General features: G+C 39.2%; 1 protein-coding gene across 2 annotated transcripts in view; it reads right to left on the reverse strand.

Annotated features, from left to right (window-relative positions):
• Positions 1 to 18464, reverse strand: part of UIMC1 (ubiquitin interaction motif containing 1) — a 103590-nt gene that overhangs the window by 64051 nt on the left and 21075 nt on the right. For both annotated transcript variants that reach the window (XM_019655637.1, XM_019655638.1), the window contains exons 3-4: positions 14957 to 15041; positions 610 to 734 (exon numbers count right to left, since the gene is read on the reverse strand). In XM_019655637.1, the coding sequence (XP_019511182.1) occupies positions 610 to 734; positions 14957 to 15041 (210 nt within the window). The remainder of the gene's footprint in view (positions 1 to 609; positions 735 to 14956; positions 15042 to 18464) is intronic.

Below are 18464 nucleotides of genomic sequence, written 5' to 3' on the forward strand. Positions count from 1 at the left end.
GATGCTCAGTTCAAATGAATTCCACAATGTGTACTGAAGGCTTACTATGTGCAAAGTGCTTTATTAGTTCACTATACTAAACCCTTTTCTAATACAGAGAAGTGGATGGCATAAATGGCTCTGGACCTACCATTGACAAATATCATTCACAATTAAAATAATTTCAACTACACATATGACTATTCAAATCACAATTTAACATTATTTGAAAAAATTTAAAACTGCCCATTCTTTCTCTCCATAACACACCTCTGGCTCTCATTCCCCTTGCTCTCCCCACAGAACAGAAGAGGTAAGCATCTTATCTTGCCCCTTTTGGTTTCTTGCTAATAGGTAACTCTTTTCCGAAGCTGCCAACTACTATGGCTCTTTTAAGCCATAGACTGAGAATCTGTAAGGTGGAAGAAAACTCTTTCACATACAATTAACAAAACACTTCAAATTGGGTTAACTAACAATTCAACATGGGCTTTAAAAACTATTATGGGAACTATTAGTTGAAAACCCTATGAACTACTACAGCTAGTTCCTAACGCAACCATAACACCACAGAAGTAAAATAATATTGCTTATCAATTCTCATAAACTGTTTCAACATAGCATATTTACATTCAGGCTTTCTGCAATGGCTTTCTTCAAGAGCTCCTCTTCCTCCTCCTCCTGGCTGTTCACCTCCCTAGCTTCCTGCTCACTCATTTTGAGAGCCAGAGCAAACTGTTCTTCTTCTGTCATTTCTATAAGAGGATAGGGAAGAGAGGGGAGGGACACAACAAACAATAAATAAGCATGGAGGCAAGAAATAGAACTATTAAACTTTTCAAGTGAAGACACTACAGACCATTTAGTACAATTTTATAATCTTATAAACAAGGAAAGCCCCAAAAGGTAAGGTGTTGGTCAAGATCAAGAGCAGAAGTTACAACAAGAATCCTGGGTTAATTAGATTGAGCTCCTGTGAAGGCAGAGTTCTTGCCTATTTTGTTCATTGTTGTATAATATCTCCAACATATAAAAGAGTGCCTGGTACTCAAGTATTTGGTGAATGAATCAACAGATGAACTTCCACCCCAGTGCTTTTTTGTAACACACCATACTGCTTTATGCTCAACCCTTAACCAGAATAATTTTAGTCTTCAGCGTCCTCTTATTTACCCAGTAGAAAAGATCATCCCTACTGACCAGAATGTGATCTACAAACACCATTTCCCATTTAAAGTAAGTAGGGTGTCTTGGAGAAATGGCTGATTCTAAGTCTGGAGCTAGAAATGTAGAAGATGAACTAGAATATGTCATACCTGTAAGCAAAGAAATCTATCAGACACTATTAGGGTCATATCAAAAGATTTAACAGCCAACTTAAAAAGGTTCTCACTGGCCAAAAATGGAACAACTGGAACGAACATCAATAAAAATAAGGAATGCAATGAATTAAAACACATTAAATATGTTTAAATCTATGAGTTCATAATGATACTTAAAACACACACACACACAACTGATCACTGTTGAAGAATGTTAGTGAATCAATTATTTTGAAAGCTGGTAAATAAAAGAACAGAGAATTAAGCTTTTATCCTACTCTTCCAACACAAACTATACTACTGGGTAACCAAATAGATGAAGAGAAGTTTCTCTTTAGAAAAAATTATTATTCCAGCTAATAAAAATATAAAAGAAATGATAGAACATCACCATTTTGAATAACGTCTATGGAAAGGATTTTGGCAATTTCTAACAAACTACATATATGACCCAGCCATCCAAATTCTAGCAATTTACTCTAAAGATATACTTCTAATTAAAAGTAAATACGTACTGCATTTTTCATTGCAGCTGTTTGAACTTGTAAAATACTGAAATCTACTTAATGACCCACATAGGACACTGCTTAAACAAACTCTGGTGTGTATGTATATATATATATATATATATATATATATATATATATACACACACATAAAACTGTAAAAAAAGAATCAGAACGATATCTGTAGACCAGGAATAGAATGATTTCAACACGATATTAAGTTAAAAAAAACAGGCAAAGTACAAAAGAGTGTATCTATAGTATGCTACTTTTTGTGTAACACAGGAGAAATTTTTAAAAAATACACATACCTGTTTATTTTTGCAAAAAAATGACACAACCAAGATAAGTCAGAAACTAATCCAAGTGGTTACATACAGGTAATTGGGAACAGGTGGAAAGCATTAGAGAGGGGGTGACACTTCTCTGACTACACCTACCTTTTTGTATAACTTTGAGACTTACAGAATCATGTAAATGTTATACATATTTTTTAAAAGTAAAATAAAATCAATAAGGATGAGGGATCCCTGAAGTTGAATGCAAACATTAAAAAATGCACCCAACTGAATTTGAAATAACCTTAATGAGGATGAAAACATCAAAATTTGTGGGATGCACCTAATGCAATGTTTACAGGGAAATGTATAGCTTTATATGATCATATCAGAAAAGTTTAAAATCAGTGATCCAAGCTTCCCACTTTAAGAAACCAGAAAATAAAGAGTGAAATTAACCCAAAGTAAGTAGCAGAAAGAAATATAAAGAGCAGAAACTGACAAAATAGAAGATGGCATATATTAGAGAAAAAAATTAGAAACAAAAATTGGTTCTATGAAAAGTTCAATAAAATTTATAAAACTCTAAGTAGACTTATTAAGGAAAAATAAGAAAACAAATGAACAATATAAGGAATGAAAGAGGAGCTACATCACTACAGATTCTACAGTCATGAAAATAATAATAATAATAAGGGAATAACATGGACAGTTTTATGCCAATAAATTTGACAACTTGGATCATGCATTCTCACCAGGGGTGATATCATCCCAAAGTGGACAAGAATTGGTTTTTTTTTTTTAATTGGGGAATTGGGGGATGGGAACAGCGCTGGGGAATTGGGGGAAGGGGAACAGACAAGTTGCTGTCGTTTTGTTCTTCAGTCCAGTTGTGGAGGACGTTGCTTCACTGGCCCAAGTTGGCACCATCATTGCGCTCTTCCCGGGTGAGGCAGATCAGTCACCGACTTCTGGACGGCCGCTCACTGCAGCTGCTGGCCGCTCACGCTGGCTGCTGGCCGCTCATGCTGGCTGCTGGCTACACACGGTAGCCCATGGCAACCCACTGCCACAGGGGCTGCAGCCTACGTCGTCACCGGTGACCCACAGCAGCCCAGCTCCAGGTTGAGCTGTTGTTCAGCATTTAGCTGTAGAGGGCAGTGTCACTGGCCCTCATATGTGGGATCCGAACCGGGGCCCTCTGGCATCCCAAGCCAGTTCTTAACCATCGCGCCACTCGGCCGGCCCAAGAATTGGTTCTTGAACGTCAAAAAAATCTTACTCTCTTTATGTATAAAACACAGATATATAATCAGTATATAAACCAGGATATATTGCACCAGTGGTATTAAAAGTTCATTAGGAGGGGCCGGCTGAGTGGCTCAGTTGGTTAAGAGCTCGCTCAAAGGTTTGAGCTCTGAGCAACAGCGGTTCGAGTCCAGCCCGAGCTGAGCTGCCGCTGAGCTGCCAACAGGTGGCAGGATGGCTCAGCTAAAAAAAAAAAAAAAAAAAAAAAAGTTCATGAGGTAGTTAGGAAAAAAAATGTCTAAAAAGGATCCTTTGGGGACCAACAATGAAAAAAAAGTTTGTGAAACACTGATTTAGCTGACAAATAAAAAAGTCACTGAAAAACACAAATTATAGAAACTGACACAAGAAGAAACAAAATCTGAATAGCTTTATACCTATCAAAGACATTGAACTTGTAATTGAAAATTTTTCCATAAAGAAAATCCCATAGCCATCCAACATTCATCACTGGTGAATTCTATCAAAGAATACGCGTAAAGAAAAAGTAATACCAGACTAATTCAGAAAATAAAAGACCAATTCTACACAAATTGATTAATAGATTCAACACAATCCCAATAAAAATCCCAACAAGCTTGTTTAATGAAACATAATAGAAAATTCAGAAATAGATTCACAGATTGATTTTTGATTGATTTTCAACAAGGACAGGCTTTTCAACAAATAGTGCTAGAACAACTGGATATCTAAAACTTAAAAAATGAAACTTGCGCTGGCCGAGTGGCTCGTTGGTTAAGAGTTGGCTTGGGAACACAAGCTCTGAGCAGCAGGGCCGCCGGTTGGGATCCCACATGGACCAGTGGCGCTGCGCCCTCTTACAGCTAAGATGGTGAACAACAGCTCGACCTGGAGCTGGGCTGCCGTGAGTCACTGACGACGGCGTAGGCTGCAGTGGGCTGCTGTAAGCTACCATGAGTGGCCGGCAGCTGGCGAGAGCTGCTGTGAGCGGCTGTCCAATGACCAAAGACCGATCTGCCTCAGCCGGGAAGAGTGCAATAACCACAATACCAACATGGGCCAGTGAAACAACGTCCTCCACAACTAGACGGAAGAACAAAAGGACAGCAACTTGTCTGTTTCCCTTCCCTGATTCCCCAGCGCAGCTCCCCTCCCCCAATTCCCCAATAAAATCTTTAAAAAAGAAAAAAAGAAAAAGGTAAGCTACAAAATGGGAAAACATGTTCACAATACATATAATCTGACAAAGGACTTGTATCCAGAATTTATAAAGAAATCCTATCATTTGATAAGAAAACAAGAAATCTAATTTGAAAAATAATGAGCAAGGGATCTAAACAGATACTCCACAAAAGAAAATATCAGAATGACCAGTAAGCACATGAAAAGATCATTAGTCATGCAAGTTAAAAATGAGATACCAGGCTGGCCGAGTGGCGCGTTGGTTAAGAACTGGCTTGGGACGCCAGAGGGCCCCGGTTTGAATCCCACATATGAGGGCCAGTGACACTGCCCTCTACTGCTAGGATGCTGAACAACAGCTCAACCTGGAGCTGGGCTGCCATGAGTTGCTGGCGACAGCGTAGGCTGCAGCCCCTGCTGCAGTGGGTTTCCATCGGCTACCGTGTGTAGCCAGCAGCCAGCGTGAGCTGCCAGCAGCTGGCCGCCGTCCAGAAGCCGGCGACTGATCTGCCTCGCCCGGGAAGAGCGCAAAAATGGTGCCAACTTGAGCCAGTGAAGCAATGTCCTCCACAACTAGACTGAAGAGCAAAACCACAGCAACTTGTCTGTTCCCCTTTCCTTCCCCCAATTCCCCAGTGCTGTTCCCATCCCCCAATTCCCCAATAAAATCTTTAAAAAAAAAGGAGATACCACCATATGTCATTAGACTAACTAAAATGAAAAAGATCGATATTCCTAACAAAGTCACTAATAAATCATCAAGAAAAAGTAATTACATCCTATATGTTCAATTTAAGGGTACCAAAAATCATGTAATACCAAACAAGTAAGTCTGAGCTCTTTGTAATACTTTGCTTTTCAAACATCCTATTCCCTAAAGGTTCTGGAGAGATGAGGCTTTGCTGCATTAACTGAAGTATTCTCCAGACTCTGCCCTCTTGCCTCACCACTAAAACAAAAACTTGAATTCAGTAACACAGTGTGATTCTGGGCTTAAATCTTGATTTCAGCTCTTTAGTTGTGCAATACTGAGCAGCTTACTTATCCTCTGGTACCTGGATACTGGTACTGGTTTCTGTAAATCTCTCCCCCTTCTTTTAATATGCTGTGGACATGCATGTAAAGTAAGTACACCCTTCACCTTAGGGATTCTCATGTAAATATGATTTTGTAATACTTATTTTAGTTCACACATATGTAAAAGGGTATGTTAAAGCTTAAATAATTTGGGCCGGCCGAGTGGCGCGTTGGTTAAGAGCTGGCTTGGGACGCCAGAGGACCCCGGTTCGGATCCCACATATGAGGGCCAATGACACTGCCCTCTACAGCTAAGATGCTGAACAACAGCTCAACCTGGAGCTGGGCTGCCGTGAGTCGCCGGCGACGGCGTAGGCTGCAGCCCCTGTGGCAGTGGGTTGCCATGGGCTACCGTGTGTAGCCAGCAGCCGCAGTGAGCGGCCCTCAAGCCGCTGTGAGCGGCCGTCCAGAAGCCGGCGACTGATCTGCCTCGCCCGGGAAGAGCGCAATGATGGTGCCAACTTGGGCCAGTGAAGCAACGTCCTCCACAACTAGACTGAAGAACAAAAAATGACAGCAACTTCTGTTCCCCTTCCCCCAATTCCCCAGCACTGTTCCCGTCCCCCAATTCCCCAATAAAAATCTTTAAAAAAAGATTAAATAATTTAATACATGTAAAACACTTAGAATACTACTTGGCACATTAGTACCCAATAATTGTTACTATTAATAATTAATTTATTTATTATATATTATTTAAAGAAATCCAAAACTTTAATTCAGATTATTATCTAACTCATTTTATGTATATTTTACAGACAGCACACAGCCACATAACTTGACAAAGCCACAATTAGAAATTTACCTTAACCACTCAGAATTAAATCAATCAGAATTAAATCAGAATTAGGGCCAGCCGAGTGGCTCAGCTGGTTAAGAACTTGCTCAAGAGTGCGACCTCTGAGCAACTAGTGGTTCAATTCCCGGCTCGAGCTGAGCTGCCAACAGGTGGCAGAATGGCTCAGCGCTAAAAAAAAAAAAAAAAAAAAAAAAAAAAAAAATCAGAGTTAAAAGGACTCTTATTTACTAGTTACTGTCTCTTATTTTCATATATCAACCTTGATCTGAGACTAAACTCCAATAAACATCACGGCAAACTAAAACATTTTACCTGACCTCTCTACTATATAAAAACAAATTGGAATCCCACCTAGGAGCATGCATCCTTCAGGAAAATGTCAGCAAGTATCAACCTCAGAATCTCCAACTGAACTGGCTCGATTCAGCTTATGAAATGATTCTGCTAAGCTAAACAGAGTAGTATACAATTTGTGTGAAGCTGATTATGCTCATCAAAATTTATGAAAATTAACATTTCCCAACATTCAGGTTAGCCTCCCACTGAGATGTGCAAACAGACTGTTAACAATCCAGAACACAGAACTAGAATAGTACATATCAAGAGAACCAGTATAACTTGTGAGTCTTAAAAATGGCTGAAAGAGAACATTTCATATAATAAAAAAATAAACAAGAAAAATTACTTTCCCACTCAAATCTTTTCCTATGAACTTTCTTTTCTAAAACAGATATAGCTCTGCAAATGTGGTAAAGCTGATATACCTATATATTGTCAGTAACAGTGTAAATTTATAAAACACTTGAAAGCAAAAAGGCACTGTGTCATAACCCTTACAGATGTGCATTCTCAAACAAAGTGATAACCACTTCTGGGAATTTACCCTAAGCAATCACTAAAAAAAAGAAAAGTGTATACACAAAAAGATGTTCACTACACTATTATCTATAAGGGCACTGACTTAAATGCCTAAAACAAGGCAATGGTTAGGTAAATTACAATACATCACGTTAACTCAAAGACACTCAGAAGTTATCAAAGTGCTAACCATAAAAATGTAAAAATGATAGTGTAAAAGCCAAATGAAATATAATGGGGACAATTCACCAATTCACCAGATATTGGAAGATCCCACTCTGTCCTAACAGTAAGTACAAAACTGAATAGACTGAAAAATCGAAAACTCTTCTTTGACCCCTGAGAAGGGAGGACACAGGACAAACTCTGTCCCTAAGATGGAAAGAGAGGGAAATACATACTCATGGCTTATCAGAGCAGAGATTCAATACTGGAAACTGTAACAGAAACCGTGCCATGGTAGGAAAACCTAAACTGTAATTGAAAAATTGCTAGAGGCTCACTGTGGACAATTCTAAGAGTTAAAACCTCCAGAGGGACTCTCATAAGGGGCCCCCACAATTTTGTGAGCTTTATCTTGAAGAGCTCAACCAGATTCTCACAATAAATATGGGGGGAAATTCCTCTTGAGCATACCACGGGGAGGGAAAAGGGAACTATTCTGAAATATGCCAGAGTACTCTTTCTTTTTAACAAGGCCTGCCCTAGGAGGAACTAGTTAACCAGCGCTTAAACTGATCCGAGTCTAACTGACCAGAGAAAAGGGAACTACCAAACTCCAACCTACTCTAGCCATTCTGTCCCACCCAAGGGGGAAGGGAAAAAAGACTGAGAAACACTTGTGAAGTTCATAGTCCAGAGGCACAGGCTCACTGAAAGACTGAGACCTAATCATGGAACTATCAAATACTTCAGCTTACCCCCATTACTAAAAGGCCTATTTACAGTAGTTTCTTTTACCTGTTCCATCATGTCTAGTATTAAGAAAATTACAAAACACACTAAAAGGCAAAAAAAGAAAGAAAAAAAAAAGAGTAAGCATCAGAACCAGACATGGCAGAGTTGTTGGAATTATCAGACTGGGAATTTAAAACAACTATGATTAATGTGCTAAAAGGCTCTAATGGATAAAGTAGAAAGCATGCCAAGTCAGATGGGGAATGTGAATAGAGATATAAATCCTAAGAAATAACCAAAAAGAAATGCTAGCGATCAAAAATACACCAACAGAAATGAAGAATGTCTTTGATTAGTAGATTGAACACAACTGAGGAAAGTATCTGAGGTTGAGGATTTAGTAATAGAAATCTCCAAAACTAAATAAAAAGAACAAAGACTAAAAAGAATAAAACAGACTATCCAAGGGCTGTGGTACAACTACGAAATGAGTAACAAACACATAATGGAATTACTAGAAGGAAAAAAGAGAAAACAGCAAAAGCAGTATGTGAAACAATGACTCAGAATTTCCCCCAAGTTAATGTCAAATACCAAACCACAGGTTCAGAAAGCTCAGAGAACAAATAGGAAAAATTTTAAAAACAAACAAACAAAAAATAACCCCCACACCTAGGCACATCACTTCCAAACTTTGGAAAATCTAACATAAAGGAAAAATTCTGAAAGAAGCCATAGGAAAAAACATCTTACCCAAAGAGAGAAACAAAGATAAGAATTACATCTGACTTCACAGAAACCATGCAAGCAAGAAGAGAATAGAGAAATACTTATTTACCAAGTCTTCATTTAGTTATTCTTTGAATGAGTTCCTCAAAGTAGAATTTGTACCAGAAATGCAAGGCTGATATAATATATGAAAATCAATTAATACACCAAATCAAGAGAATAAAAGACAAAACCCATACAATCATCTCAACAAACACAGAAAATGCATTTGACAAAATTCAATACCCCTTCATGATAAAAACATTTTTAAATGGTTAAAACAATATCTTTTACGTTATGGCTATTTAACCACAACAAAATTTTTTTAATGAGCAAAGGAACTGAATAGACATTTCTCCAAAGATGTTATACAAATGGCCAAGAGGACATGAAAAGATACTCAACATCATTACTGGGTCTTCAGAAAAGTCATGACATATTTTGTCTATGTTTTTCAAAGGTCATTTATTTATATACAGAACAAAGATCAATCAATGATATATTGCCCGTTTTGTTCAATAACCTTTTGCCATCTTTCAGTGAGCTTCATAATTCCCCATTCATACAAGGACCTGTCTTTATTTGCGAAAAATTGAACAAGATGCTGATTTCCAGCCTCATCTGAATTGAACGTTTTACCACGCAAGGAGTTTTGAAGAGGGTGAAACAAGTGGAAGTCTGATGGTGCAAGGTCAGGTGAGTATGGTGGGTGTGGCAACACATCCCATCCTCCAAGCTCCAATAATTTTTGACGGGTGATCAAACTTGTGTGTGGTCTCACGTTGTCGCGATGGAACACAACTCCTTTACAATTAACAAGCTCTGGACGTTTCTGGATGATGGATTCATTCAAACTGTCCAACTGCCGACAGTATACATTCGAATTGATTGTTTGGTTCCTTAGTAAGAGCTCGAAAATACCTCTAAAATCCCACCACACTGAGAGCATAACCTTCCTCTGATGAATGTCTGCTTTCAATGTCATTTGAGGCAAATAATCACATCGGGACCAAGACCGTTTAAGCGCACCACATTGTTGTAAACAATCCACTTCTCATCACCAGTTATCAGTTGCTTCGAAACAGGATCGTTTTCCTCACGTTTAATGAGCATATTGCAGATGTTTATACGTGCCATCAAATGAGCTTCTTTGAGTTCATGCGGAACCTAAATATCGAGCTTGCTTACATATCCCAGCTTCTTCAGGTGGTCATGAATGCTTGAATGATGGATGTTCAATGTTTCTGCAATCTCTCGTGTCATGTAACGTGGGTTTGACTCGATCAATGCCTTTATTTTGTCATCATCAACCTCAGTGGGCCTCCTGTCCAAGGAGCGTCGTTGAGATCAAAATCACCAGCACGGAATTTTCATGAACCATCGTTGGCACTGACGTTCTTATAGAGCATTGTCACTGAAAATTTTATGCAACTTTTCACAATCTTGACGCACGTTCTTCCCTTTATGGAAGTAAAACAGTAAAATATGGCAAAAATGCAGTTTGCTCTTCCATCTTCAACTTGTTGTAAAATCTCCAAAACTCAACCAAATCGCTCAATTTGTTTTTAGAACGAAGGTAGAACTGTCAGCTGTCAAATGACATAGCAATAACATAGATGCGAATGACTCTAGTACTTCCAAAAATGAACTAGTGCCATCTGTTGCAAACATGCGTCATGACTTTTCCGAAGACCAAATAGTCATGAGGGGAATGAAAATCACAACCACTACATACCCACTAACATTGCCAAACAAAGGTAGTACTAGTAGTTTTGGCATGGAAGAATTGGAACCCTCATACTATGCTGGTGGGAACGTAACATGGTGTGTCCACTTTAGAAAGCAGTCTGGCCATTTCTCAAATAGTTGAATATTGAATTACCATATGAACCAGGAATTCCACCCTAAGTATATGCCCAGGAAAATAAAACCCTATGTCCACACAAAAACTTGTATATGAATGTTCATAGCAACTTTAGTCATAATAGCCAAAGAAAGAGAAGGAAACAACCCAAATGTACATCAAATAATAAATTTAAAACTGTAGTACAGGGCCGGCCGAGTGGCTCGTTGGTTAAGAGTTGGCTTGTGAGCACAAGCTCTGAGCAGCAGGGCCACCGGTCCAGATCCCACATGGGCCAGTGACACTGCACCCTCTACAGCTAAGATGGTGAACAACAAACAGCTCAACCTGGAGCTGGGCTGCTGTGAGTCGTCCGCAACGGCGTAGGCTGCAGTGGGGCTGCAGTGGGCTGCCGTGAGCTACCGTGAATGGCCGGCAGCCAGCACGAGCATCCGGCAGCCGGCGTGAGCTGCCGTGAGCCAGGGCTGTCCAATGGCTGGAGACCAACTGCCTCAGCCCAGAAAGAGCAGAATGATCACAATACCAACACGGGCCAGTAAAGCGAAGTCCTCCTCAACGAGACTGAAGAACAAAAGGACAGCAATTTGTCTGTTCCCCTTCCCCAATTCCCTAACGCTGTTCCCCTCCCCCAAATCCCCAATAAAATCTTTAAAAAAAAAAAAATGTGGTACAGCAATATACTGGGATAATACTTGGCAATAAAGGAATAAAGTACTGATACATGACAAAACATGAACAAACCTAAAAACGTTAAGTGAAAATAGAAAACAGTCACAAAAAAAAACACGTATTATGAAATTTCATTTATATGGGATGTCCATAACAGACAAATCTATGGAGACAGAAAACAGATTTAGAAGTTGCTTAGGGTTGGGTAGGATGAGGGCTTTGGGTGACTGCTAAGTGTATGGGGTTTCTTTTGGGGGTTATGAAAATGTTTAGAATTAGACTGAGGTGATGGTTGCACAACACTGTTATATATCAAAAATTACTGTACACTTTAAATGATGAATATATTGTATGATGAATTATATGCTATGTGAGTTATGTCTTAAAGCAATTACCATAAAAAAAAATAAAAACTTTCTCACACAAAAAAAGAGAATTAATTAGCAACTTGTCTACATTACAAGAAGTGATAAAGGAAGTTCTTCCAGCCGAAAAAAAAATACTATGTGATACTGGACAGAAACTGGGATTTATGCAAAGAAATAGCCCTTGAGATAGCAAAAGGTATGCAAGTCTTTATTTTTTATCTCCATTGCTCTAAAAGACAATTAACTATCTAAAGCAAAAGAGTATCAACGTATTGTGTGTTTATAACATAAGCAAAAGTAAAATATATGGCAAAAATAACACAAAAGAGGGCAGAAAGGAATTGGGAGTTAAACAGTCTGTTACACTACACGTGAAACAATTAACAGTATTTGACAGTGACTGTGATTAATTAAATTTGTGTTTGTAAACTCCAGGGCAACTACTAAACTTTTAAAAACTTTTAAACTTTTAAAAGACATATAACTAGAAGTGAAATGGAATCATAAAATACTACTCAGCAAATACAAAAAAAAGGACAGAAAAAGAAACAGTTGGAACAAATCAACAGCTTTCAAAATGGTAGATTTTAATACAACTATAAATGTAAATGTAAAAGAAGTTGTTAGCCTTGATAAAAAAGATAAAAAGGACTGTCAGACTGGATAAAAAAGCATGGCTAAATAAACAAGTAAAACCCAGTTTGACTATAAAGATCCAGATTTACCAACCAGACAACTAACAGTCTACCAATGGTGGCAAAAACTTAACTATCAATTGATAAAGATTATCGCACTGTAAAAAATAACTATTATGAATAATTCTCAAGTGAAAGTAACTTGAGTACATTCAATAAATCTAACCATAGTGACAACCACCTCTAGATGTAATTGTGATTTAACAACAAAGAGCTGTTTTGATTAATTTTACAAGGCTGAGAATTATACCTTAAATCGCCAAAACTCAAATTCATAGTGAAAAAAAGCCTTATCTTCAATCAACTGTTGTAATAATTTCAACTAGTTATCATATGTACTTCCTCAAAAGTTCACTGAAATATTTGAACATTTCACATCATATTAAAATGGAAACATATAATTATTAGCCTCTGTGTCCCAATCTAGCCAGCTCGCAGGAGTCTGGGGAGCCATGCCATGACCCACCCCCTCCACCCCTCACACTCCTGCCTACTTGGCACTGCAAGTGGCGAAGAGTGGGCCACTGTCTGCAAAAGGCACTCCGATTCTGTGCCCACTATGCCCTGGCTGCTGCAACCCTGGAGGCTGAGGTGGGCACTGTCCAGATGCTGATATCAGCCCCACTCTGCTCTCAGTGCATAATTCACAAACATTAATGGATAACAATAGAAAATGTTAGTGGCCAGTGGGAAACATTTTTGCACAGGAAGCTTTGGGAAATGTTGTTTACTATAGTCTCCCTGAAGTTCAGACAAAATTGAACAAACAAGATGAGTTTGGTGCTTTGGAAAGTGTGAAACCTGTTAGAGAACGCTGTTCTCCTCTATCAGGATTAATAACTGAAATTAATGAAGCTTTTGCATAAAATCCAGGACTTGTCAACAAATCTTGTTATGAAGATGATTGGTTGATTAAGATAAGATGACACTGAGTAACCCTTCAAAGTTAGATGAACTAATGAGTGAAGAAGCATGTGAAAAATACATAAAATCTATTAAGGAATGAAAGTAGAACCCCCCACCCCCCAATGAACTAGTATGAAACAACTTTAAATAAATACCTTTGCAATTGAGTAATGAAATCAGAGAACACAAAACCATCAACAAAGGATTTTTATATTGTAATTTATAATAATAAATATATACTTAGTGTTTGTCCCCTGCACAGAGCTTCTAAAACTCTTGGAATTTCCTAAGTGAAAAGAGCAATAAAGGTGTATTTTGTTATTCATAACAAGCCCCTTTCAATCACTCCTGAGTTTATGTTAATGAGTTTACTTTTAGAAAGCCCCAAAGGATGGAAGCTGGTTACCAGGGGAACCAACCATTGTGATTAGAGGGTTGAAACTTTTAGCCCCATCCCCCAACCTCCATGGAGGGGAGAGGGGTTAACTGGAGGGTGAATTAACCACCAATGCCAATGATTTAGTCAACCATGCCTGCATAATGAAGCCTCCATAAAAATTCTTGGAATACAGGGTTTGGAAAGCTTCTGAGTTGGTGAATATGTGGAAGCACTGAGGGGGTGGCACACTGGAGAGGGCATGAAAGCTTCACAACCCTTCCCCCATATCTTGTCCTATGCATCTCTTCCATGTGGCTGTTCCTGAGTCATAGCCAAATAAAATAAAATAAAAAAATACAGGGCTGGCTGAGTGGCTCAGCTGGTTAAGAGCTCGCTCAAGGGTTTAAGCTTTGAGCAACAGCGGTTCGAGTTCAGTCCGAGCTGAGCTGCCACTGAGCTTCCACCAGGTGGCAGGATGGCTCAGCTAAAAAAAAAAAAAAAATACAGTCATCTAGTAAGTAAACTGAGTTTTGTGAGCCATTCTAGCAAATTAATCAAACCTGACGAAGTCATGGGACCTTCTAATTTATAGCCAGTCGGTCAGAAGCACAGGTAACAACCTGGACTTGTAATGGCCGAGTGAAGTAGGGGTAGTCCTGTGGGACTGAGCCCTTAACCTGGGGGATCTGATACCATCCTTTTGTGTGGGGAAAAAAGCCCTATATATGACAAGAGTGGAGTACTGGGAGTAAACACATAGAAGAGTTTTTCCCTTACAATTTTACTAAGTGACTTTCTAAGTTAAGTCGAATTATCTGCATTTTATTGACAAGGAAACAGAGGTGGGCTAAAAGCAGTGACTTAGCCTGAGGTCCACATAGCAAGGACTGAAGCAAAGATTCAAGTCTAAATGTGCCTAACTCTAACGGTCACATTTTTAATTTTCACACACTGCCTCTAATAAGTCAACTGTATAAGCTACAGGTAATTGTGACTCCTAAAAATTTTAATGGAATCCAAAATAAACAGGAAGTACATACATCCTTATTCAGAGAAATCTCTTCCTAATGAAAAAACTAGTGTCAATTTTATGACTGCTGCAATTACTAAACCATTCTCAACACAGAAATAAAAACATACGTGCAATTTTTCTTTTAGCCAAACACTTTGCTCTATTCAGCTGTTTTGTCTTCGTTTGCTGCAATCCATTCTCTTCCTTTGGTTCCTGTTGCAAAACAAGAAATATGATCAGGATAGCTACCATTTAAAGTAGTACTCTTTCAATCTCCTCTGTAGCTAAGAGGCCGCTGAACCTCTGAAGAATCACTGGTTGTAAATGTTCACAGAAAAACATTAGTAAAAGTTCCTTTATAGTACAAAAAAAATGTAGATCTAGAACCAATAAATACCATAAAAATAAAAAATTTAAATATATTCACGTTTCATATACATGCTCATGTAAAAACTGGTCATTCTGCAAAACAGCAGTAAGCATGTACCCAAGTTCAGAAAAAGCTTGATTCAAGGATTAAAAATCAATAATGTTTCAACTCAGTGAGTATTCATTTATTTCCAATCTGCACTTAACAAAGCAACAGAACAACTGAGGACAAGTATGCAACATTTTGTCAGATAAAAGGCTAATTTTCCTTATACAGTCATGTGCCGCATAAAGACATTTGTCAATGAAAGACCGCATACACAACAATAGTACCATAAGATTACAATGAAGCTGAAAAGTTCCTATTACTGAGTGACGTCATAGCCATTGTAATGTCACACACAACCTATTATATGATTGTGGTGATGGTGTAAACAAATCTGCTGTGCTGCTAGTCATATAAAAGCATAGTATAAAGGGCCAGCCGAATGGCCCAGTTGGTTCAGAGTTTGCTTAAGAGTACAAGCTCTGAGCAACAGGGTCGCTGGTTCGATTCCCACATGAGCCAGTGAGCTTCGCCTGAGCTGTGACTGAGCAGAGCTGCCACTGAGCTGACAACAGGTGGCAGGATGGCTCAGCTGGAGAGAGCACATGCTCCTAATGACAAGACTGTCTGTTCGATGGTGGGCTATGCCCACTCGTGGCTAGGACTGAATTTGGCACCTTGAGCTGAGCTGCCGCCCAGATGGCTCAGTGAATAGAGCCTGCGCTCTTAACAACAAAGCTGCTGGTTCAACTCCCACATGAAGAGAAAAAAAACAAAAAAGTATAGTATAAACAATGTGTACAGTACATAATACTTGATGACAATAACAAATGACTACATTACTACTTTATGTATTTACTATACTTTTCAGCAGCCTCTTGATTGCATCATTTTATCTTGTGCTTGATGAATCTCGTGATACAGAAGCATGCTGTACAGGTTTGTAGCCTAGGAGGCTATACCACATAGCCTAGGTGTGTAGCAGACCACACCACCTAGGTTTGTGTAAATACACTCTATCATGTGCACATAACAATGAAATCTCCTAACCACGCATTTCTCAAAATGTGTCCTGTCGTGAACTGTGGCACATGACTATATATAAAGACCACTTAAAATCAATAAAAAGACCAATATTTAGCCTCTTCCCATAGGAAAGAACATGATAAGACCTTCACAGAAAAACATACACAAGGGACTCATAAATATATGGGAAGATGCTCAACTTCATTTTGGAAATGCAAATCAAAACAATTATATAAATATTATTTCCTTTTACCTACACTAGTAAAAATAAAAATGTTTCTTAAAAAACACTTATTATGGGAAAACAGTACTCTCATACCACTGATGGGATAAAATGGATGCAGTATTTAGAGGGCAAATTAGCAATAACCTTCAAACTCATACACAGATTCTGCCCAGCAATATACTTCAAGGAATTTATTCTACAGATACGCTAACATTAGCACAAAGGCATACACAATTATGTTCAGAGTACAATGTTTTGTCATTGTAAAAGACTGTAAACCTCAATCAATGCTACTCAAAGTATGATCTACAGATGGGTGACATCAGCGAACTGCTTGCTACTGGTCTGCAATGAAATGAGCATGGAAATTGAGAATAAGCATTTAAAAAACTTTGACAGCAATTTGACACTACTATATGCATGTACAAGATAAGAGGACTTCAATGGTGAAAGCTGCAGACTAGTCATTCACAAAAGGTCCAAATTATAATACGTGATATTTTAAGCTTAGTTATTAATGAAACTCTAAAGTATATAAATACCTGAGACTGGGCCGGTCGAGTGACTCAGTTGGTTTAGCACATGAGCTCTGAGCAACAGAGTTACCGGTTCGATTCCCACAAGGGCCAGTGCGCTGCGCCTGAGCTGAGCTGCCACTGAGCTGCCAACAGGTGGCAGGATGGATCAGCTGGTGAGAGCACATGCTCCTAACAACAAGACTGCCTTTTCGATGGTAGGCTACGCACGCCCGCAACTAAAGACTGAACTTGGCACCTTGAGCTAAGCTGCTGCCCGGAGGGCTCAGCGAATAGAGCATGCGCTCTTAACAACAAGACTGCCAGTTTGACTCCAGCATGGGATGGTGGCTACGCCCACCTGCAACTAAGACTGAACTCGGCACCTTGAGCTGACCTTCCACAAGCTGCCGACAGGTGGCCAGACGGCAACTGGACTTGGAGCTGAGTTAGCTGTGCCCTCCACAACTAAGACTGAAAGGCAACAACTTGGCTGTTCCCCTTCCCCAATTCCCCAACACTGTTCCGCTCCCCCAATTCCCCAACTTAAAAAAAAAAAGTATTGCTTTAAAAAAAAAATTGGGGGCCAGCCGAGTGGCTCGTTCGTTAAGAGTTGGCTTGAGAGCGCGAGCTCTGAGCAGCAGGGCCGCCGGTTCGGATCCCACAAAGGCCAGTGTCGCTGCGCCCTCTAGAGCTAAGATGGCAAACAACAACTCAACCTGGAGCTGGGCTGCCATGCGTCGCCGGCAACGGTGTAGACTGCAGTGGGGTTGCAGTGGGTTGCCGTAAGCTACCGTGAGTGGCCGGCAGCCAGCATGAGTGGCCAGCAGCCGGCAAGAGCCACCATGAGCAGCCGTCCAATGGCTGGCGACAGATCTGCCTCAGCCGGGAAGAGAGCAATGATCACAATACCAACATGGGCCAGTGAAGCTATGTCCTCCACACCAGGCTGAAGAGCAAAAGGATAGCAACTTGTCTGTTCCTCTCCCCCAATTCCCCAATAAAATCTTTAAAAAAAAAATTTTTTTAATCTTTGGATAAAGGATTACAGAAAAATATTGATATAAAGATCTAAAGATCTAACTAAGACTCAAATTTTTTCAATATAGATGTATACTGTTGAGAGATACAAATAAATATGGTAGGATTATAAAGAAAAGCATGGAAAGATAAAACAAATACAGTGGTTACCTTTAGATGGGTGGAAAGGGATGCAATTGGAGAGGGTCACACTAAGTCAAGAGGGCTTCTAAGGTGGTAATACAGATGTTCAGATTATTTTATAAAACTATGAATTTACATTTTATGTGCTCTCCTGTATTTTGACATATTTGAAAATTTTTTAAAATTTAATGAGATGATCTGTATGTGCTGTTACACAAACATCTCCAAGAAATATTAAGTGAAAAAGCAAAATAGTGGGCCGGCCGAGTCGCACGTTGGTTAAGAGCTGG

Source organism: Hipposideros armiger, unplaced genomic scaffold (genome assembly GCF_001890085.2).
Source record: "Hipposideros armiger isolate ML-2016 unplaced genomic scaffold, ASM189008v1 scaffold_242, whole genome shotgun sequence".
In the NCBI taxonomy this organism is placed as follows: domain Eukaryota; kingdom Metazoa; phylum Chordata; class Mammalia; order Chiroptera; family Hipposideridae; genus Hipposideros; species Hipposideros armiger.